At 46.3% G+C, this 22,623-nt stretch overlaps 1 protein-coding gene across 3 annotated transcripts in view; it reads right to left on the bottom strand.

The window, feature by feature from the left end:
* The window catches only part of BICC1 (BicC family RNA binding protein 1), a 106,458-nt gene that overhangs the window by 7,786 nt on the left and 76,049 nt on the right, over positions 1 to 22,623 (bottom strand). For 2 of the 3 annotated variants that reach the window (XM_078597656.1, XM_078597658.1), the window contains 9 exons: positions 20,555 to 21,093; positions 19,677 to 19,773; positions 17,411 to 17,570; positions 15,461 to 15,611; positions 11,996 to 12,035; positions 7,726 to 7,880; positions 6,510 to 6,639; positions 5,504 to 5,703; positions 2,459 to 2,558 (listed from right to left, as the gene is read on the bottom strand). In XM_078597656.1, the coding sequence (XP_078453782.1) occupies positions 2,459 to 2,558; positions 5,504 to 5,703; positions 6,510 to 6,639; positions 7,726 to 7,880; positions 11,996 to 12,035; positions 15,461 to 15,611; positions 17,411 to 17,570; positions 19,677 to 19,773; positions 20,555 to 21,093 (1,572 nt within the window). The remainder of the gene's footprint in view (positions 1 to 2,458; positions 2,559 to 5,503; positions 5,704 to 6,509; positions 6,640 to 7,725; positions 7,881 to 11,995; positions 12,036 to 15,460; positions 15,612 to 17,410; positions 17,571 to 19,676; positions 19,774 to 20,554; positions 21,094 to 22,623) is intronic. The other variant, XM_078597657.1, reaches the window with a different exon arrangement.

Here is a 22,623-nt window from a genome sequence, read left to right as displayed (position 1 = left end):
GGGTGAGGGTGTATGGGGGGGGGGGGGTGTGCAAGGCTCGTTCAAATATCACTCACTACTAACGGCGACCGGAAATCAAACATACGTTACCGGATTCATAGGCCATTGTGTTATCAATACGAAATTATCCCATCGATCAGCGTCAATACTGAGGACTGGCAGAGTTTGGCAGTCAGCACCTCATGGCTGGGCTTACAGGCTCTGGACAGCTGCAAAATAATAACTTAATGTGACAGGATGAGGGCGGCGGGTTTTTGCTGACCTTGAATGTGACAACAGCAGCCAGGCCTTTTCCAGAGGGAATCGATGCCAATCGCGTTTTGTGAAGAATGTTTTTAAATTAGTAAAGTGAGCTCCCCATGGCGTTAGCAGCTTTTGAAGTGTCATCGTTATTATCATCAGTCACGATGCATTGCTAGATGCAGGCCTGCTCGCAGTACTGCGATGTAGCAATCCACCTACACATGAGCTGATTTCATCACTCCGTCTCCCTAGCGGACGAAAACTTGCGTGGGGTTTCCTCCCTTGACTGGCACCCCATCATTTATTCACAAGCACCAGCAATTAGCCCTTCCAGTGACATGTCCTGCGCAACCCAAACTTACATTTCTTAACAGTCAGAATGATGTCTCTTTAGCCCGCATATTTTCAAAAAATCCACGTTTTCCTCTTTGGTTTCTCTCAACATAACTGCAAGCGTACATTCTCATCCACGCTGCTTTGCGCGGAGATGTGCGCATGAAATGTACTGAACGATTTGTACGCGATGTAAATGCACCGCAATTTGGGCACTTTGAATGGGGCACTCCTCAACCAGAGCAAAACCATCTGCACGCCACGAAAGCAGCAGCTGTCATTCACGTTTGAAAATTACTTTGGCAACGGATCAAGCCACAGTAAGTGTCAGGTGGTCTCGGACTGGGCGTTAATGAAATGTTCCACGGAAATAAGGGACCGCTTCAGCGAATTGCAGCACCTGGTTCACCTTTATCAAATTGGTCTAGGCCAGATGAAAGCTGGTTTTATATATATAAAAGTATTGCTCCTGATCCACCTTCTCCTCCTATCCCAACGTCCATACACTGAGGGTGTAAACCACTTGCGGTTGGGGCATGCTCCCTGCACCTCCCTGGTCTAATGATTTAACATCAATTTGACACACTTGACACGGGTCACCTGGCTTCTAAGATAGAGGGTATGTTCGTTTAGCTATAACCAGCTTATTTTAAATTGGGCCTTTAAAAATACATTTCGAGAAAATTCCGCCTTGAACAAAGACACTAACACAAATCGGCTGCCAATCTCTCGTTTGCTTTGCTTCGTCAATTATTGAGCGTGAGAGGGAAGTGGAATGTCAGGAGACAATGCAAACAAGGGAAGAACACTCAGACTTCAAATACACAGCGTGTCTGTAAGATACTCGCTCTAATTCTCATAACAAGCAGCCCGTTTTTTTTCTACCACATTGTCACTTCAACTTTGCTCATTCTATGAATCTATAGGCTCAACCATGGGAGTGTGGAATATCCACGGACGGGTTCCAACAGAGTTGAGTACTGCGGCAAAACTCACTTGAGTACGTAGAGGTAGTAACACATAACAATGAGATGTATAATTATTATTTACAACTCTTTGTAAAGTACGCTGCTGGATGATGGCCTCCATGTCCATTATGGGGGTTTGATCTATCATACATCACCACGCTGGTCCATCCAGGTTGGCAAAGGTAGGCGTGACCAGGACCGGTCGCCCCACTGATGTGAGCCTTAGCCGATAATTGAACTCAGGACACTGGGATTATAGTGCACTGCTCTTCTTCCCAATTAAATATTTTCATAACATGTAATATATTTGGTGGAACTCCCTATGCATGGGCATTTAGGTTGCCATCTCCTGGCTTGCCAGGGTATGGCAGCAAGTGAATTCATTTTCCTCTGTACTGAGATTGAGTGTTGTCCCCCTCGAATACGTGGGTTTCCTCCAGGTACTCCAGTCTCCTCCCGCAGGTGTGCACACTCATTAATGGATAATAATGTTTTTTTGGTTTTGATTGCATAAATATAAATGTGTCGTTAAACCCGCCACCTCCCCACACAGCCAATGACTAATTGACTGTGGCAGGTGGATAATATTGGTCGCGAAAGCCCACATGTTAAACTCATGAATAGAGTTGGCCAAAGATCACAATAAAGGACCACCGATATTGGGCAATTGATGGTGCCGGTTCTGGCTGCCTTCTCGTTTGTCTGTGGGTTCTTCCCCACGCCTCCGTGCGGAAACTGGCCGCGTTACAAATTCTACACAATTTCTATTTGCGTGAATAACACAGGATAACAAAAAGAATTCTGAAATTACAAAAAATGAAACGTGTGTTTTTCGGTGGAAGTTAATGATTTCCGGTGAGTATGCAGGTTGGACATAGGGGAGTGGTCCTGCATGCCATGCCAGCTAAGTTCACCGGAAATGGCGAGGAGCATCTTGCGTCGAGCGCCGAACGTGCTGATGCCCAACTCCTTGAGGTCCTGGTCGGTCAGCGACAGGAATGTCTGCAGGTCGATCTGCAAAATCCAGGGAAAAAGAGCGATGAGGTAGCTGAATAGATCAGATGGCTCATACCAGGTCAGAGCACTGACCCGGCACCGCTGAGAACCTGCATTCAAATCCAGTTTTCAGCTGGCGATGATTAAGCTGAGTTCTCGAGTGTCGTGAGTTGATAGTCTCAGCCCAGTTACCACTGACTAAAAAAATATAACTCGTGGATTACATTTAGTTTTTAATTAATCTGGCATATTTCCAGCTCAGATTATTAAAACAATGTTTGGTTTCATTGTCATGTGATGAGCACCTATATAGCAGGGCATGTGAGTACATGTGCCACAGGGTGTGGACAATAGGCAACTGAGAATGTCTCCAAAGGAGTTCTGCGATATCGCCTTTAACAGGCCATTCTCTAATATGGGGTGATGCACTGTTCTATGAATGGAAATGAATTTGTCATAGCATGACAGCTAAAAGTGTAAAAAGGCAAAACAGATAAATAATATAATGGTGCTGTGCTGTCCATTTATATTCAGACTTTTGTCTGAATTGTGCATGCTATAGGATTAGACCACACAAAAGGGATTGATTTGACCACAGCTGGAGAGATGTTCCAAGCCACAGAAGCCTTAGCTTGCAGCTTGTCAAACAAGATAGGCTATAACATGTCGTGTTCACATCGCGGGTGCTATTACACAATGTGTAGGAATTGCTCACAAAGCCATGCAAGGCTGAAAAGTCTTGCACCCCACACACACACACACGCACCCACATCCGCCTCCGCTAATACAGGGGCGAATTTCGTGCAAAGCAGCCGCTTCATCTCAATGCCACAACGTATATGCATACACGTAGGCTTTCGTGACCAATATCATCCATAATAGAGGTTTTTTTGGGTTTGATCGCGTAAATATATAAATGTGTCATTAAAACCCACCACCACCCGACACAGCCAACGAGTAAGGATTGTCACGTAAACAGAACATGCCAATTCGTCACTAGTACAGCACACCGGTGTGTTGGAGAGCCAAGGTTGTAAATGTTGTGGCTTGGAGCATACGCATACATTACGTCTCACAGACGGCATTTAACACTCGCTCGCCAATTCTCTTCGCAAAGGAGTGACATGAGACTCTGAGGAGCTGCCAGTTTGCTCAATCTCCCACAAAGTGGCACAGGTGACACCGCAACTATGATGCACGATATTTGGAACCATCGCTTTGACACGGCGGAGGTTGATGTAATATAGTGGTGGAATGTTGTCATCGGTGTTATCTCTGCATTTCTCCAGCTCCTTATCTTCTCTTAAAAACATCCTGCGGCGATGAGCAGCTGGTTTGGAAAATGTTGCGTCTTGGAGACGAATGGACGATTGAGCACCGCCTGCCGCACTTGCACGTCGCTCCACTCACTTCCCCTTCTCTCCAGAGTGGCGGGCAAGTGGAGAGAGATGAGGCAGATGTGGTCTACAGTGGACCTCACCACATCGGTGGCAGACAAATGCCCGTCTGCACCTCCAGGGTGCATACATGCAATGGCCTTGCAGGAGCGCATTCACCGCTTGTTGTGGAGGTTTATGGCTCTAACCGAGCGGCTGCCCTGTTTTAATATTGCGGGTGCATTAACCAAAAATACTACGCGCCATCTGCTTGGCAGTGGATGACAAACATCCCGTGAGTAGGCCACTGTGTGCTGGCGTCATGGTCCAAATTTGCCAAAGAAACGAATTAACACTACTAATTACTCAATTTAGATAATGCATAGCAATTATTGCCCCCCTACTGAGAAAGGCTGTCAGGACCCTCCTGAAAAAAGTCATGAGACTCGGTGAGTCTATGCTGGGAAAACAGCCACAGCAATGTAATAGTACAGAATCAAGGGCAAACCGAGCCCACGCAGATAGCATCGTGGTCTTGAGGGATCGGGGAGAGGAGGCAAACATCACTTATTTTGTTTGAATGTGCCGTTTAATCAAGTGAGAATTTATGAAAATCGGGGGTATGGTATGCTTTTTTTTCTTTTTATCCATCCCACTGATATCCATCCTTGTAATTTATATCGTGAATATGTTTTGGGAATACGTGCATTTCATAGAAATAGTAAATATGCGTGAAGGATACATAAGTGACATGTGATACATTCCATCAATTGTTTGACCCTGGCTTTGGGCTGGACGCCTGTGACACATCGATTCATAGCCCATCGGGTTCTTGCAGCTTAAATCAAACGTCTATGTCTACATACGTCTAACCGATTACAGACAGCTCTTGTCTGGAGGTTACTGTATACATATAAACATACAACACCAACATAGCACATGAAGCCAGTTCGTGAAAGTCAGTAGTTCAGGTATTGGAGAAATGCAAATCCTTATCAAAAACTTATATAAATAAAAACAGGACAGTTCTGCTTCCAATAAGGTGAGATATTTCTCCTGCTCTTAAAATTTAAACCCAGTGTGTTTCTGTGATCCCCGGGACCCAAGTCCAGATACTGTTAGAAGTGGGGACAAAGATACAGCTATGGTTGCCACCTGTCCTGGTTTTCCCAGGAAGTCCTCTTGATGAGGCAGCTGTACTGGGAAATCTGTCCTGGTGTTACTCCATTGCGTAATAATAATATACCACTCAAGACAATGCATGTACATTTAGTTCCCCCCCCCCCTTTTCCACTATTCTGAGATATTCTTCTCAAAATATGTTCCGGGAGTTTTCTGTACAGGTTTCCCTCGCTTTATGTGGGTTTGTGCGATTTTTACATTCATGCGGCTAACCTATTTCTACCCAAAGTTTTCTCTATGCGGTTTGAATTCACTCGTACGCGGCTATGTGGTCGGATGTGGAACTCAGCAGGCAGCTTTCTTGTGCGGTTTTGCTTTGCGCGACATTTTTCTGCAACGCATCTACTTACACGTAAGGAAACATTTACATCTGGGTGGGGAAGATTCACGGGTGCCAGGCCTCACCTCCTGCTGCTGGAATATGTCGGTGTACTTGCCCAGGCCCAGTTTGCTAAAGAGCTCGGGGAGGTCGGAGCTGCTGCTGCTGCTGCTGCCGCCGCCGCTCCCCTTGATGGCCGAACCCAGGGAGCAGCCAGCGCCAGCTATGCCTGCGGGAGTTCGCGGCATGCTCTCCATGTAGCCACTGCTGCTCAGGTAGTGCTCATCTGCAAGGCATCCAACAAACAGCCATCAGCGGGCAACGCGCGCACCGGTGTCCAGGGAAAGCCTGGTATAACAAGAGGCTGCAACGTCAGGGCTACGTTGAAATTTTGCCAGATTTTGATATTTAACAATGACTGACAGAGGAGTTGGATGGGAGATGCGGAATTCTACGATAACAAAAACACAATGTGCAAACTCCCAGTGTCAGAACATTCTGCGATGTTGGTACAAATGAAGGGTGACCTGGCAAAACTCAATTACTCGATAACACGTGTTACCTTCATTGGAGGAAGACTTTCCAATCCTCTTCTGATAGCTTTAATCATCTCCCCGCAGATGACCGCACAATAATTCACCCTTTCTCCCACTGAATGAGGCTATTCTAAACAGGGTCTACTTCATGAACAATTAAAATGTGGGTTATAAGCTTTTTCCAAGGAACCCTCAAATTGAATGGTTACTTGAATAGCACCCTTATGCAATAGACACACAAATATAAAATATATGTACAGCAAGTGTGTGCAGTGTGATATTTATATGTGTGTGTATACACGTAATTACTCAATGCTAAAAGTCTTCAGGTCATGTGGTCATGTTGTGTGTGTGGTGCTGCATCGTGCGAGGGTGTATGCGATATGACCAAAGCCTACCAGTCATCGTGCCATGTGTTGGCGTGTGCAATTCAGTATCGCGTGAGTGTGCATTTGCTTGTGTGCGCAAGCACTGTGCAGCATTGCGTGTGAGCGTGCGTTCACTCGTGTGGACAAGCGCTGTACGACATCGTGCGTGTGCGTGCGAGTGTGCGTACACGACTTGACGCTAGCCTTGCGCTTAGGGCTGTTGCCACTCGTGGGGAACTCCGTCCCTGATGAGGAGTCGTGGCCGTTCCGCTCCCGCCAGTTCTCCGATTCGCTCCCGGACTCCGACAACGCATCTCCCTGAATAATAAATGCTTTGCATAAGCCACAGCTCATAGCTGTAGCGTGTTCCCATGATGCAAGCATACAAACAAGTCCACAGGTTTGTTTGTCCGCACCTCTGATTAGTATAATTGGCTATGTAGTGTGCGAAAAAAGTTCTACATACATATGAACTAGACGGCGTTTCAGCGGGAAAATGGTTCTTGCTATACCATTCTCATTAGGAGCCAAAACATTATGAAAAAATAGATCCTGACCTTGGAATGGTGTGAGAGAGGGCACAGAGGAATATTACTGAATACAAATAAGATTTCCGGCAATGGTGTAGCAGCACAGACTGAACCCGATTTTATTTTGTCATCATTAGTGAATGTTGCACTATAAGCCAAGGTTTTGAGCAATGGCCATTATCCAGAGTAGAGAAAATAACACGAATGCTTTCTATGATGCTATTAATGCTAAGAACAATGTTTTAGCAAAAATGTATTTCATATATATTTTCCCTCGATCACACAGTGTTTGACAATTGTTTTTTTACCCTTTAAATCTGGCAACAAAACTGACACCTTTTCTACAAGGAGTCATGTTTGCATAGACCACAATACCTGCAGTCATAATGCGAACAAAAAACAAAACTCTGATAATGTATGCACTGTCCTTGATTTGATTGGTCCACACCCGAGAAGCTTTCCTTAGAGCCTAGTCTCACATGGGGTTGGACCAGATGACGCCAAAGGCGCACAACTCAAAGACAATGCACCATCAGAGCATGAGAGCTCGGGGTAAGCATTTACACCATTGGAACCTCATTTGCCAGTAGAAAAATATCATAATTGGTAAAAAAAAAGGTGTCAGTTTTGTTGCCAGATGAAAGGGTAAAAAACCAATTATCATATTTTTCTACTGGCAAATGAGGTTCCAATGGTGTACACACAGTGTTTATTAATGATAACTAATAAAGTATTTTCAGCAATCAATGAGGACAACTCAAATTGTTATATTGCGAGATTGAGAGATATGGCATCTGCTCAGTGGGGTGGGGGGGAGTCAATCATTTATCAGTGGCTAGATCAAGTCTAATGATGATGAGGGAGAGATGGGCACCTCGAAGGTGGTGGGCATGCTCGGCTTGAAGGACCCGTGGTTCGGCCGTCGCAGCTCCTTGATGGTCTCGGCTGGCATGGACTTGGAGAAGCCGAGGCCACTCCACTGGCTCGTGGGCGTCCGCACCTCCGTCACCACCGGCTTCTTCTGCATGGCTACGTCGCCCGCGTGCCAGGGTGAGGGTTGCAAACGGGGACGGGGGACAATGTGGTGTGTTAGGAATGGCAGAGCGAATTAAGTAATTGCTCGCTCGCTCGCTCGCTCCTTCCGCAGCTCTGTTGCCCTTCAGAGTGTACGCAGATCCCGGTGAAAGCTGATGAGATTGCATTGGTAGCGGTGCACAAGTAGAAATGAAAAACTCACCACCTTTGTCATTAACATCGCTTTGCAGAAAAGGACATTCAATTCCTGAATACATTTCACAATACAAGAGAGTTTGGATTTATATAGCATTTAATTGCACATCATGATGCTGTACAGAAACAATGGGGGTACATTTATGTTATTTAGATGGACAAGCAGTCGGTCACAGGCAGAGGAGTAGTACGATGGCAGGGAGTCAACAGTACAGATGGCTAGGTTAGGGGTGCTCCAGAAGTGCACACCACGTGCTGTACTCGGCAGGTAAAACCAAGCCAAAGAGTAACGAGTTTGGCTGGTGGCAATATAAATCTGACGGAGCTTTCTGTCGATGCAATTTTCCCGTTACTTTCATCGAAACAGTTTCCATGGCCCTCCTCCAGCCTGTGAATCGCAACCAAGATGTCTCCACGCCCAAATGAATGGGGGTGGAACCCGTCCACAATTTACGTGGATTACATATTGCGTCTCGACATGCGACCGCGTCCCAAGACGTCATACAGGAATGGCAGCCATTTTTATTTTCCATCATAGGCAGATGGAAAATAGAAGGCCTTGCAGACTACGGGGGCAGCATCGGAGAATGATCGATCTCTCACTGAGTGAAAGGTTGACGAAGGGGATATGACGAAAATGCTTGGGTTGCTGGAGTGCAGCGCGCGCGCAGAGGGGAGTAGAGTGAGATGAGAGGGGATTTGTGATGAACTCTTGCAAAAAAAAGGTTAACCTGGCCTCTTGAGTTCTTATCTGGTTAAACAAAATAAGCTCTAAACTTGAACTCCGGAGGGCGGGGCGGGCTGTACATTCTGAGTTTACTTCTTTAGCTGCAGAGCAAAATAATTACGCCGACGCTCACCGGGAAAGATGTAAAAGTATTAATCAACTCTAGAGCAGTAAATAACTACAAATATTATGAGAACAGTGCAAACACTAGCTTGTTTTAGAATGTCAAAGGTCAGTCTGACCAAGGCGAAACTTCGCCCAGTACAGTAATACCCCGGTGCGACAAATATCTAAATTATGAAAGTCAAAGAGATTTAGAAGGTAGCTGGAGGTGAAGGTTGAGGCGATGGATATTAGAAAAAACGGATGATGCTGTCAGTGACGTAAGTGTGGGTTGAGGCGACGCAAAATCAGGTAGCGATGTTAAAAAAGTTACGACGTATTTGGGAAATGACATAAATGGGGGGAGACGTAAATCAGGGTATGACTGTACGTGATTCTAAGGCTACAAGGTGCATTCCATTGATATTTTACATTCGCAGGATTAGATGAGTTGGCTGAGCATGCCTTACTTTAAGCTGCAATTGTGTCTTTAAGTGTATGTCATCAGCAAAACCATAAATAAGAGCCATATTAAAGTTACAACTGCCGAAATTTTCTTTCCCCACCTTAAAAATAGCCAGATTTTTGCCACGGATTTGCAGTAAAAATGTACCAATGAAAATTTCAAATTGGTGCATGCCAGGTTTTCTGCTTAACACATATCAAAGTTAAACCCAACCGGTGAGTCACTTTGTTCTCAAAATTCTGGTCTGATTTTAGCTGATAATCTCATGCCCCCTTTCAACTGTAATCAAGGAGAATGCTCTCCAGAGGCAATCAGGTTGCCACACAAACGCAGGCCATCAATTTCTTGATGCGATGGTAAAGCTATTCTTGGCCTTTGATTTGTGGCGAAGTGTATTGGTTGCAAGGGAACAATACGTGCGAGCACGAATGTTTTTCGAATTAAATAATTGACGAAATAATGTTGAACTTTTGAATATGGGCACCACTCCAACTAAATGCCTCGCTTCACTGAGCCACGGGGATCGATTTTCGTTCAACTTCTCACGTCAAATTAATCCGAAAATCTCGGCGCACGTGATCCGTTTCAATGCAACGTGATGCATCCTTTGAGGGCGCTTTGAAAGATACAGTTGCAGAGGTAGGCAGACGCACCCGTCACGGCCTGGACGGGAGACGAGCCGGAAAAATGTCACGCGACAGAACGCATTGTTTCGGAACCGCAACGCCAAACGAGCACCCTGCGCCATCATGGCTACGCGCGAGCGCGGGAAAGGTGACCTCACCTCGGAGGCGGTGGCGGCGCTGACGAACGCAACCGCCACCATTGCGGCATCTAGATTGGAATTTGTGCGTGGGCCGTTAAAAATGGAATCGCGCCGCCGCAAATTCTTCCTGGAGCGAGACAATGCGGAGGTGATGCCTGTTCGACAACACGGGGCAAATTTAACGCGCCACGGCCCAGCGGCTTAACCCCCACAATGGGGGTTCTGTAAAGAAGGGGCAGTCGCTCGGGTGGAAAGTTGCAAGAAACTTATTTCGGGAGTGAGGTAGTCGTTAGAGTCTGAAAAGGATTATTGTGAAGACATGCGAGTCATCGGAATGCCTGAGGATGGTTTCCTTGCTCAGGGTGTCGACTTTGAAAGTGTGGACATAGATATAAGACACAGAGACATGCAAGCAAATACTGCACATGTGCATTCACTTGTGCACATACACAAAGATCCCCACCTATAGTCTTAACAGACTGTTGGAGCAAGTGCTTTTAGCGAACAACTATGAAGGCCGACACGGCACACGACGGGGTGGGAGGTCAAGCACCATGCCTGGCTGCCTTTCTCTCCCCAAGTGCTGAGCTTTACACAACGCACCAGGTAATAATTTAATGCTGAGTCGACCTGAGGCATGCCCAGGACCAGTTCAAATATTCACCACTGTCTGTGGCCGTGTGCGGGAATCGAACTCGGGTCGCCGGGTTCGTAACGCAGTGCAGCTAAACCCCTGCACCACACACGCTCACATGAACACACCGGTATTTATTATAATTGAATTTTTCGCTCCACCCTGAGGGCTGCTGATGAACTAAAAATACCAACTGCAACTCAAAACAAATCCGAGTCAGCCTTGCGCTAAGAAAATAAAGAGATCTCGGTGTTGTCTGGCACACGGCCACGAAACTCGAACCCAAAACAATTATCTGCGTGGGGAATGCCGTTGGTTATGCTTTGATGCCGTGACCCGCTCGTGTCACGGTAGCTGTGCCGGCTGGAGACAGCCGTCGGGCCGGGGTGTGTGGATGACGCAGGAATGAGGAAAGTCGGCGGCGCAGCTGGAATGTCTTCACTCCTAATCAGATTGTTCTCTCGTAGACGTCACCCTTTCTTTGGACTTTGGAAAAATGCTGCTTCTTGAAGCTCAGTGTGAAGTGCGGGTAGGGTAGGGGCGTGGGACGGTTGGGGGATGCGTGGGATGGATGGGGCGTAGGAGATGGGGGGAGCGCTGCGTGTGTGAGATATGATAATGAGTAAAACGTGTTCAACCGGATTCCATGACCTTAAGACTGTATACTGGTCGCTCAAAACCGGCTTAACGATATAATTCAGTGGACAGGCACCCGAAAATGTAACAATGTGCACTAGCTTCGGATTTATTTTCGCCAAGCCCGTTTAGCTGCAGTGTGATTGTTTAACTTGACCTTCCAACAACCGACCTATGTTAACCAACCCCTTTGCTGGGTTTTCTATTGAGAATGTGGTTTCTTTTTGGCTGCCTACAGGCCCCTGGGGTCCCAAACGGGTCTGTCATCTCGTCATCACCACTCTTTTTTTATTCGTGTGAACATGAAGCCACTGCACACACTTCATTCACCGAATGGTTGTTAATCACGAAAACCTTTATCCCGGTAGGAGGGGGGGGGAATCGCATGGACAAGAATTGAGAAACGCAGCCCCAGGAATCTCTGAGGCCAACTTTTCCGAGTACAGAGCAAAGCGCGGTGATGGATGATCCCTCCACGGGCAGTCGCAGTGATGCATTGCAGTGAAGGTATTACTATCGCTCTAATTCAGAGTGATCTGCGATGGCCGCAGCATTTGCCAAGCTCAAAGAAGCTCCGCCGTACCTTTTGTCGCCATTAGCTTTTTCTGCTCGTAGTCAGCGGCCTGCAAGGTGACGCACGACACGGAGACAGATCAGTATGCGTGCTCGCGGGTTGGGCAAGCAATTCATTCTTCACCCTTTACCGTGCCCTGCAGCAATTCTTTAAATTGAGCTGTGATTCGATTTTGTACATAATGGGTTTGTGACACGCACAATGTGAAACGTCACCATGAGCTTGTAAAGCGATTTAATCGATGAATTAATGCATCGCCACATGCCAGGTGCATGTTGGTATAGCGTATGTAGTTGCGTGTACGTGCTGTATTTAATTTGACTCAACTATATAAACTATGTGTGCATGTTCTTGGTTCTTTCGGTAAAGTCACGTAGAAGGGAAATAATAAAATAATAAAAATAAAACATAATAAAATACAATTCTCACGACGTTTCGGCCACAACGCAAGCAGCCGTCCTCAGGTGAAGAACAGGTCTGTCAGAAAGACAGCGTCTGAATGCTGCTTGCGTTGTGGCCGAAACGTCGTGAGAATTGTATTTTATTTTGTTTTATTTTTATTATTTTATTATTTCCCTTCTACGTGACTTTACCAAAAGAACCAAGAAGATAAATCCCTGCAGTCACGAAAGCTTTAAATCGAAAAATTATGTGTGCATGGACAACAATGGGTTTGGCTAATGTATGGTTGCACTCAGACACACCCACCATGTTTATTTACAAGTTTATACAGTATGTGTATATCATATTGCCTTGGCATTGGTGTTGGGAGGCCCTCGTCCAGCAATGGATAGATCAGTGCTGATGACAATGATGCCGATGATAATGATGATGGTGAAATTGGCATTGGAGTGGAAACCACTGCACTCAAAACCAAGAAATCAGCGGTCAATTCCCAGTTAACATCAGAAGAGTGATATCTGACGCAGTCCTCACCACCTCTTCTTCATCACCATGCACTGACCAGCATGGCGAACTATGGTCAGACAAACCCTTTTGACCCACACAGCTTGGGGAGGCCTTCATCCAGCAATATATTGACAAAGAGCTAAAGATTCATATTGTTTTTTTATATTGCTGCACACTTCCATTTATTTAATACATGTTCATTGCACAGATTTGTATTTGAACGACAGAAATAACCCAACGCTACAGGAGCAGTTGGGAGGGCTCACGCATTTGAGTAAGCGTCACACCTGCAGCCAGAGAAGTGCCGAATTTGTGCAATTCCATTACAGATGCAATAAACATAATTTCTCCCGGAGGTGGTGGTTGCGACGGTGATAATGGGATGTCGCACCCTGCACGCAACACTGAAACTGTCTCGTTTTAATTGAACTCGTGAGTGTGTTCACGTGCGTGGAAGTGTGTAGTATTCCACTTGGTACCAACCAATACAGTACCTGAACTAACCGGGGATGGGGGGATGGGGGGGGGGGTTAAATGGTCATCTCTGACTTTAATTCTAGATTTGAAGCTTTCGTGACTGCAAGGATTCATATTCTTAGGTTTTTTGTTTTTTTCGGTAAAGTCACGTAGGTAAAACATCAAAATTAATAAAAATAAAATAAAATAAAAATCACGACGTTTCGGAGGCAACACAAGTCTCCGTCATCAGGTGGGACCGTCACAGCCGGATTAGCTGCACACTTGATGCAGCTAATCCGGCTGTGACGGTCCCACCTGATGACGGAGACTTGTGTTGCCTCCGAAACGTCGTGATTTTTATTTTATTTTATTTTTATTAATTTTGATGTTTTACCTACGTGACTTTACCGAAAAAAACAAAAAACCTAAGAATATGAATCCTTGCAGTCACGAAAGCTTCAAATCTAGAATTAAAGTCAGAGAAGGCGACTTGTGTTGCCTCCAAAACGTCGTGATTTTTATTTTATTTTATTTTTATTAATTACGTGACTTTACCGAAAAATAAACCTAAGAATATGAATCTCTGACTTTCCTTTCAAGGGAATGTCAAGGGTCCCGATATTTCCGCAAATCTTTGGAAATTGCTGATTGCTCCCCAGGTAGAAAATTGCACATTTAGTAAGCTCTGAGTGCCAATCATGTGCCTCTGGAAGGGTGTGTGGATTGCAACTGCCAAGTATTTGCATGCACCCATGAATACGCATCCATTGTCTGGATACACCTACTTACATATGTGCTTGTGGCATTGGGTACCATTGTGTAGTTGTTTTGCCTCTTAAAAATCTATCTCTGGTGAACAAGCTGTATTATGGGACAGCGGTGATGCAGTTGTTAGCGCATTTCTCTACGAACCCGGCGACCCCGAGTTTGATTCCCAACCACGGCTAACATCAGTGGCCAGTGATATCTGATCCGGTCCTGTCCCTGACACCCTTCAACCCTGCACTGACCAGCTTTTTAGTGCAGGATGATCAAACACGGTGTGAGGAGGCCTTCATCTGACAATGGATTGACAAAGGGCTGTTTATGATTTCGACAAGTGTAAAATGTGTGAGGATTTTGGGGCGTGATGATGTGTGGATAAGTGTTATTGACGAAAAGTTGTTTTGCAAGTTGGCATGCTGATGCACTTTCCATGCTTGGCCTGCCCCAGAGATGTAAGCATCCAATGGGTGTAAATGCCAGGTCATATCGACCTGACTGGGTAAGGTTCCGCAATAATAATGATAATGCTATCCTTCATCCAGAAAATCCTCAATGAGCAATTAAGAATGTCTAATGGAAGGTCCTGCATTGTGGTGTTTGGCCAATTCAATTAATGAGTGTTTGGCTTCGTGTGGTCAGAATCTGGAGAACCCGGAGAAAGGCCACCACGTTTATGAGAGGGCGACACTTAGCAAGCACTGTAATCTCCTAGTCACCTCAGAGTACCAAGCCCACAACACCTGGTATTCCCAGGCAGTTACCTCTCCAAATGCCAGCGTAGGCTCAACCTTGCTTAGCAACTTGCTAAGATCTCACTTTTACCGTGAATTAGTCATGCAGCCTTTGAAAGTTTGACCTCATGCTGGAATAAAACTCGGATTCTTTGGAAGGAGACACAAGAGCATTTATTCCACATGCCCATGACAGCATGGAAGACACGCGCTGCCCAGGGAGTGAAATTGTTTGTGGCCACATGAGGTTTCTAAAATTAATCCGAAGTGCTTTTAGTGAAAATGTGCAATTTTCCATTATCACAGTGGGTTTAATTAACTTTTGAATCCTTAATATTATCCGCATGTCATTGGCGACTTGAACGCCGCTTACAATCCTCATGTCCCTCATGAAGTGATGTTGACTGTAGCCACCAAGCGCCTAGATTCCAACTTTACCCTTCGGCACATCACAATCAAAGCAGTGAAGCAGCGATTGACTTACACAAACATCGGGACATCATTCCCGAACAAGAGCGCGGTACCCAGCCGGAAAAAAAACACACACCGTAGAGCCGTACAGTACAGCACGACCGCGAAAACCTACGCAGTAACCGACATGGTGACTCGCCTCAACAGCAGACGTGTAGGGGGAGTGCGGAGCCAGCCTGAAGCCGTCGGCGCATGATCTCTCCGCCGCCCATTCGCTGCCCGGCGCTCTCTTGTCCGTGTGCAGATCCCTGTGATCGCCCTCTGTGCCGGACAGTCGCCGCTCTTGAGCCCTGCGTCCGGGGAGCACAGGAAAGAGCCCCCTAGTGTTGCTGGTGCTGAAGAGATGAGGTTTGATGGCACCTACCTGTGATGGGCATGCACAGCCTATTTCCTTCAGAGCTGTCCAGTTTCGTTGGTAACAGATAGCATCTTGCTTGGCTAATGCTGTGAGATCTCTCCTTTGTCATGGACAATGTCTTTTATTTATAATCTGGTGAGCACCCATTGAGACTAAAAGTGTGTTTTTAAAGAGGATGTATGGTAAGGCCACGCACCACATTATTTCGGGCACTGGGGTTGTTTAACCATACTTTACCATGCTGGTCAGTGCGAGTTGTAGGGGGAACCCAGGACCAGTTCAAATATAACTCACGCGCTGATATTAAATGTGGGCAGGAATAGAACTCTGTTCACTGGGTTGATAGCGCCGCGTGAGAACTTCTGCATAGCTGCTGCACTCCTGCGTATATTTAAGTTTCAAGTTTATTTAGTGTGATCAGGTGAGAACTCAAGGACCAGGATGAGTCTCATTTGCAAGAGAGACCTGGGTCACCAAAACAACAAAAACATAACAAAGTACGGTAATGTAGCAAACAGCAATCAGCTCAAAAGTTGTAACAATAACACTGAATCACACGAGGAATTGGGGAATATGTAATATGTAAATTAGTGTTGAATAAAAGCTAAATATTAATTTATATGTGGTGCAGATTAAGTCGGGCAGATTACTTCCAGGTTCGTCATGGATAAAATTACAAAACTAAGCTCCAGAGACATTAAACAGACCTAGATTTATGATTTTATGAATATAACCAAACAAGGATATTTGTCAACAGGTGTGCTAATGATGGGGGAGTTTATATTATTTTATTCACTTGTGCGTGAACACCACTACCAAAGCGCTGTCCCTTCAATTGTATTTAATAACAATACTAGCGAATGGCCTTAATGCATTGTAGTCACTTCCCAGCATGCCATGGTTAGAATCCAAGGTTCCATACTCTTTGGTTCTTTTGGTAAAGTCACGTAAAATAAAATAAATTAAAAATTTAATCTAGATAGAATCCAAGGTGTTTATGCCACGGCTTAGATTTTACACGCTACTCCATTGCTGTAGGTGATGTAAAAAGCTACCCAACTATGCTGGCTTGTAAGTAGGTTTTTCCCCTTTTTTCTGGCAACAAAACGGTGTTAGACCAGAGGATGCCAAAAGGCTCAAAAGAAAGCTGTCTCTGGTGTGGACCAATCAGTTTAAAGGACAATGCATATATTATCAAAGTATGTTTTTTTTGCATTCTGACCACAAGCATTGTGGTTAATGCAGACATGATTCCTTGTAAAAGGTTCCAGTTTAGTGTTTTAACATCTTAACACCTGTTTTGTTGGCAAAAAAAATGGGGAAAACCTACTATCATATTTTGGTACTGGCATAGGAGATCCCATGATGATGATATCCTGGCTTGGTTGAGACAGTCCCGGTTTAAGAAAGCAAATTGAGATTTTGGCCTGATTTCACATTTGTTGGCTTCATGCCCGACTCGTGATACGGGCAAAGGTTGGGGCTTGCTGAGTAGTAGGCGGAGTCTGCAGAGGAGTGGGCAAGCCCTATGAGTAGTAGCAGAGTCAATTAATAGAGCCGAAGAGACTGCTCTCTGTGTGGGCGGGGCTATCAATATAGTGGACATGGCTGTTGAAAAACACATGGTCCGGGCTGACAAAGGGAGAGGCTGCCATCTCACCACGTTTCCTCGTTGAGCCTCCCAGAAATGTAGTAGCTTTGTGTGTGTGTGTGCTGTTCACCCCGACGTACTGCGCATGTGCTTGCATGTGCTGTTGTTGCTGCTGCTGCTGCTGATGCTGCTGCTGGTGCAGCACACGAGCCCGGGAGAGGCTCTGCTGCAGCTCGTGGCTGCTGGCCGAGTGGGACGGACTGCGCGGCATCCCCACCTCCACGTACGCCTCCTCCGGCTCTGCGGAGCATCAAGTCACATGCGCAGTATTCTCGTGAAAAGCAGGGCAGCGTGGCGTAACAGCTCGCGATGTGAACCACGTGCCAGGCTGGGACCTGTGGACCTGGGCCAGTGTCTACCTCGACGTGTAAGAGGCAGACGTAAGTGCTGACGTCTGTTCATCTGATGGTGTTGCCGTGTTTGTGTTACCGAAGGCCACCCTGGCCTAGGGGTCATTAATGTCCCCTAGTACAGTCCTCGGTGATTGCTGTAATCATCAAGTGAACAGGGCAGCCTACAAGGATCCTAATACTTACACCAAATCAGTGATTAAAGAAACGGGGAGTGGAGGGTAATAAGTACCCATGCTCCCCTTCATGGTACACATTAGAGTAAATGCAGGGAAAACATATATGCAGTAAGCATCACTTAACCTTGCACATGGACACTTGAGCTTGAATTTCTGTTAACCGAGGGGGTGTAGTACCCTTCCGTGCCCTCCCATCTCGCTGCTCTCTGCTCCTAGGGTTTGCCCTGGTTTGGAAAGACTGCTTTCACTACTGCACTGAATCTCAAGCAACTATTACCATGTATACCACTTCCACTCTGGGGAATTATAAGCAAAAGAACCCCAAGGGGAAACCTCTGAACGACAAATAGTCGTGGAGTTTCCCTTCGGGAACTCTCGTACACATTTAACCATTTGCACGCCCATGAACTCAACGCCATTCAGTTGTTGTACAGTGGCACGGAGTTACCGTCAAGCAATTGGAATCTCAGCGATGCACTAAGTGGTAGTGACATTTAGCCCGCCAACTTGCTGAGAGGACATTTCTATGTATTTTTTTTTATGACAGCTCTCCATTTCAACAATGACGATGAATCAGCCAGGGCTTTGCTTGGAGACCGGGTTAAACATTCATTATTTTTTTTACGAGACAGAAGAGTGAGTTGACACCTCTGCTGGATTATCTTTTAATGATTATAACGATGTCACCTATTTATTTAAGAAAAGGACCAACAAGATTCAAGATATGTTTCAAGAAGGTTTTCACGTTGGAATGTTTGGCCAGTTCTATTTGAAGGAGTATTTTGAATGTGGGAGGAAACCAGAATAACCATAGAAAGCCAATGCCTATGAGGGGAAATCACTCAATAGTCCATACAAACACACTTGCTCTACTGCCGTTTGATGGCCATTTCCCAATAAGGAGGGTTTGAAATTTCTGAAATGTGTATGTGATTCAATAAACCTTGCCTCAAAAACACCACATTACAGGCGAGAGCCACCGATTATGAAAAAGAAACAAAGTAGTTGGTGACGCTGCTGCATTGGCAGTGGTGCACGAGCACAAACAATAACAAACTCAACAAATTCGTCAATAAGATGGCAGCCTTGAAAAGAAGAGGCTATATATTAGGCGATGTTTCTGGCAATGACCCTTAATCACCACACATTGAGGGGCCACTCTACCTCTCTGGCCCCTCTGTGCTGTGCCTGAAACGTCACATGCTATATACTTGTTTTTTTATCAGGCCGCAGTATTATTGATGAATATCAGGCTTCAGTTTGTTATTTACGAAAATGATGCTCCAAAAATACCAAGACCAAATCAGTTGGGAATTAAGGGGATCGACAAGCAGTGACATTCTCTGGCTTAATCGGTGCATATTTCCTGCGATAACATCGACTGAAAATATGGACGAAGACAATTTTAACAAGCTGAAAAAAAGCACGAAGAGGGAGCACGCTTGGAATTACACTTGAAAGGCACGAAGAGGGACGCATGGAAAAAGAGAACACGGCAAAGTTAAAGACATCCTATTGACTGCCAAGAAAAGTAAGTGGGCTTGTGCAGGACACTTGTCTCTCGAAGGGCTGATGGCCGATGTTCGAGACTAACAATGGAGTGGCAGCCAAAGGGGCCACGTCCTTCGTGGCTCCGTGGCGGTGGAGCGACAAAATCCGTCCATGTACAGGAACCAGATGGATTGTTGCACCGTGAGATCGTGAAGAATTGGCGACAGCTTTGTGAGACATTTATCCGGCAGTAGATAGATCACGGACGACTCAGATGATGATGAGTGGATAAGCGGAGGGGATTGGAAGCGTAAGGAGCCACCCACCTCGTCGGGTGTTGGATTTGGGAGACAGCTGGCCACGTGAGCCAGACAGCACGACACACTCCCGCTTCTGACAGCCCGCCGCTCTCTCGGACGGCTGCTGCACGTGAACGCACAGAGAGACGAAAGCCATCGTTGGTCGTGAAGCCTTTAACCGACTGTTGGGGCAAGTGCTGCGAGCGACCACCTCATCAGTCCGGAACGGTGTAAGAGAGGGTGGGGTGGCCGACACCACGCCCGGTCGCCTTTGTCTTCCCGCCGCTGGTGTTTCCACACCGCACCTGGTATGTACTAATTTAAGACTGAGTTGACCTAGGGAAGTGTAGCACCGGTTTTAGATACCACTCCTCACTGATATTAACCGTGGCCAGGAATCTAACATTGTGCCACATGCATACACGTTCACAAACATACACGGACATTGAACAAATGCACACATACACATTTGTTGCATCACAAGAGCAAGGATCAACGCTACACTAGCGAATTAATATCACAGTTCGCAGTTAAAAATAGCAAAATGTATTGAGGTTTTTTGTAAGAACAGGATAGATCAATGGGAAAACTTTGGTGGAGTCGTGGTGCAGCGGTTATTGCTCTACACTAAGTTCGAGGCAACCAGGCAAATCTGAACTCAATTCCTGGCCACAGCTAGCATAAAACAATCAGCAGTGAGCAATGATATCTTAACCGGTCATAGCCCCCTCCATCCTTCCAACCCACCCTTGACAAATGTAGATAGATTTGATCAAATAACCCCCATGACCCACACGACCATTGGGGAGGCAACAGATTGACAAAACGGCTGCAAACCACTTTCATCATTTTCATTCATTATGCGCTCGCCAACAGCGTTTGAAAGTGCCGTAACACTTGGGTACCTTAACGTGGCCATTGAGAGAGGTGTTCGGCGTGAGCTTCGCGGGCCCCTGCCCGCCGCCGTCTCCCGTGTCCCCGTGCGATTTCGCGTGAGCCATCCTGCAGTTTGTCACGCCGCCGCTTTCCCCGTGAGCCAGGCCCACGGCCATGGACTGAGACGGCCGAGTGGAGAGACCGAGGCTCGTCGCCGCCCCCCCTTGTTCCGCCACTGCCCTGAACGTCCGCGCGCCTCCGACGCCTTGCTGCGTTGCGTGCATGCCCTGCGACGACGCTGCCCCGGACGGCGAGTTAAAGCCCACGAGTTCGCCGGCGCCACGCGTGGCTGCCGAGCCACTGGCAGCCGCCTGCACGGAAGCCAGCGCTGCCTGGTGGTGGTGGTGATGGTGGAGAGCGTGCGGCGTCGGGGGGCTCAGGCCCGGAGGCGGAGAGGGCATGCGATGCGACGGTGTCCCGTAGCTGGTCATGCCGCCCCCCAGCAGCATGCCGGTGAGCGCCGCCTGCGTGGCTGGCGACAGCACCACGGGGGGCAGTGCGGGAAACCCTGTGGGTGCAGGGACGGCAGACGCACGCCGGGATGTAGAGGTACAGAAGGTGGTCACGAAGCAAGTTTTCTTGTGCTACATCCTCCACCTTTTCTTTCCCCTCGGTCTCCCTCTAAACACACAGGTTTCTGTTTCAAGGGAGACGTGTGCCAAAGGATGTGGTCAATTGAGACACAAAGACACATTCTGCTTCTCACAATTAAAATTCTGGTCATTCGGAAACATTTTAAAAATGTATTTCTTATCAGGCCCCATGGTGTAAACAAGTGCAGTCTCCAACTCTTATTATCCACTCTATCTCTCTGGCCAATCTTATTCATGTGTTGTGGTGAAGAAGGGCCATTCCCAGATACATGGCCTTATAAGATCACAATGTTATTGATGAAGGTGAGTTTTTGTTGTTATTTGTGCTCGTACACGACTGCCAACGAAGCAGCAGCATCACCAAATAATTTGCTTAATATTTTCTGTTCCTTGTTGCTCTGTGTGGGTGAGACTGTATGGGGAGCGGTAGTGTAGCGGTTAGCGCGCTGCGCTACAAACCCGGCGGCCCGAGTTCGATTCTCGCTCACGGCCAACTTCGGTGACAAATATCTGAACTGGTTCTGGGCCTCCCCTAGGTCGACTCAGCCTCAAATGAGTGCCTGGTGCAGTGTGTTAACATTGCCACTAGGGAGACAAAGGCGGCCAGGCGTGATTCTGGCCACCCACCTCCTCAGGTGCCGTATCGGCCTTCATAGATGTTCTGTAACAGCAATTGCCTCAACAGTCTGTTAAGGCTTTGTCTTTGAATCAGAATCAAAATATGTATTTATATTGGAGGAATCTGATAACCGATAAAGCTCTTTTTTAAATCCTTTATATTAAGTTCACTTGCTTGCTTGCACGCTTGCGACCGTGCAAATCTTTCGGTCGTTTTTAACCCACTTCCCGTGATCCAATCGAGCTGACATTTTGCACACAGACTCGTTGTGCATGACAATTTATTTTCGTGAAAAAGTTTTTCCTAAATTTTACACTTTTTAGGAAAATAAAAATTATATTTAATTACCAATTGCTTAATGGTGGCAGGCAATTATCTGACCCATAGGTGGCAGCCATCTCAAGCCAGAGGACGAGAGGACTCTAGCCGCCACGCATATCAAGGATTTATAGTGAAAAACTTTGTTTTTACGGGTTAATTTTTTACTGGCCAAATAATGATTCAGCCTATCCACGATTCTATTCCCTCAATTCAGGGTCACAATCACATTGAAAAATCAATTATAAGAATAGGTTTTCCCCCTTTTTTCTGGCAACAAAACAGGTGTTAAGTTGTTAAAACACCAAACTGAAACCTTTTACAAGGAATCATGTCTGCATTAACCACAATACTTGTGGTCAGAATGCAAACAAAAAACATACTCTGGTCGTCTTCTGGCGTCCTCTGGTCTAACACCGTTTGAGACGAGGCTCAAAAGAAAGCTGTCTCTGGTGTGGACCAATCAGTTTCAAAGACAATGCATATATTATCAGATCATGTTTTTTAT

This window comes from Lampetra planeri, chromosome 9 (genome assembly GCF_965212315.1).
Source record: "Lampetra planeri chromosome 9, kcLamPlan1.2.h2, whole genome shotgun sequence".
Classification (NCBI taxonomy): domain Eukaryota; kingdom Metazoa; phylum Chordata; class Hyperoartia; order Petromyzontiformes; family Petromyzontidae; genus Lampetra; species Lampetra planeri.
The sequence above is the reverse complement of the archived record's forward strand: the minus strand, read 5'-3'. Positions and strand labels throughout refer to the sequence as shown.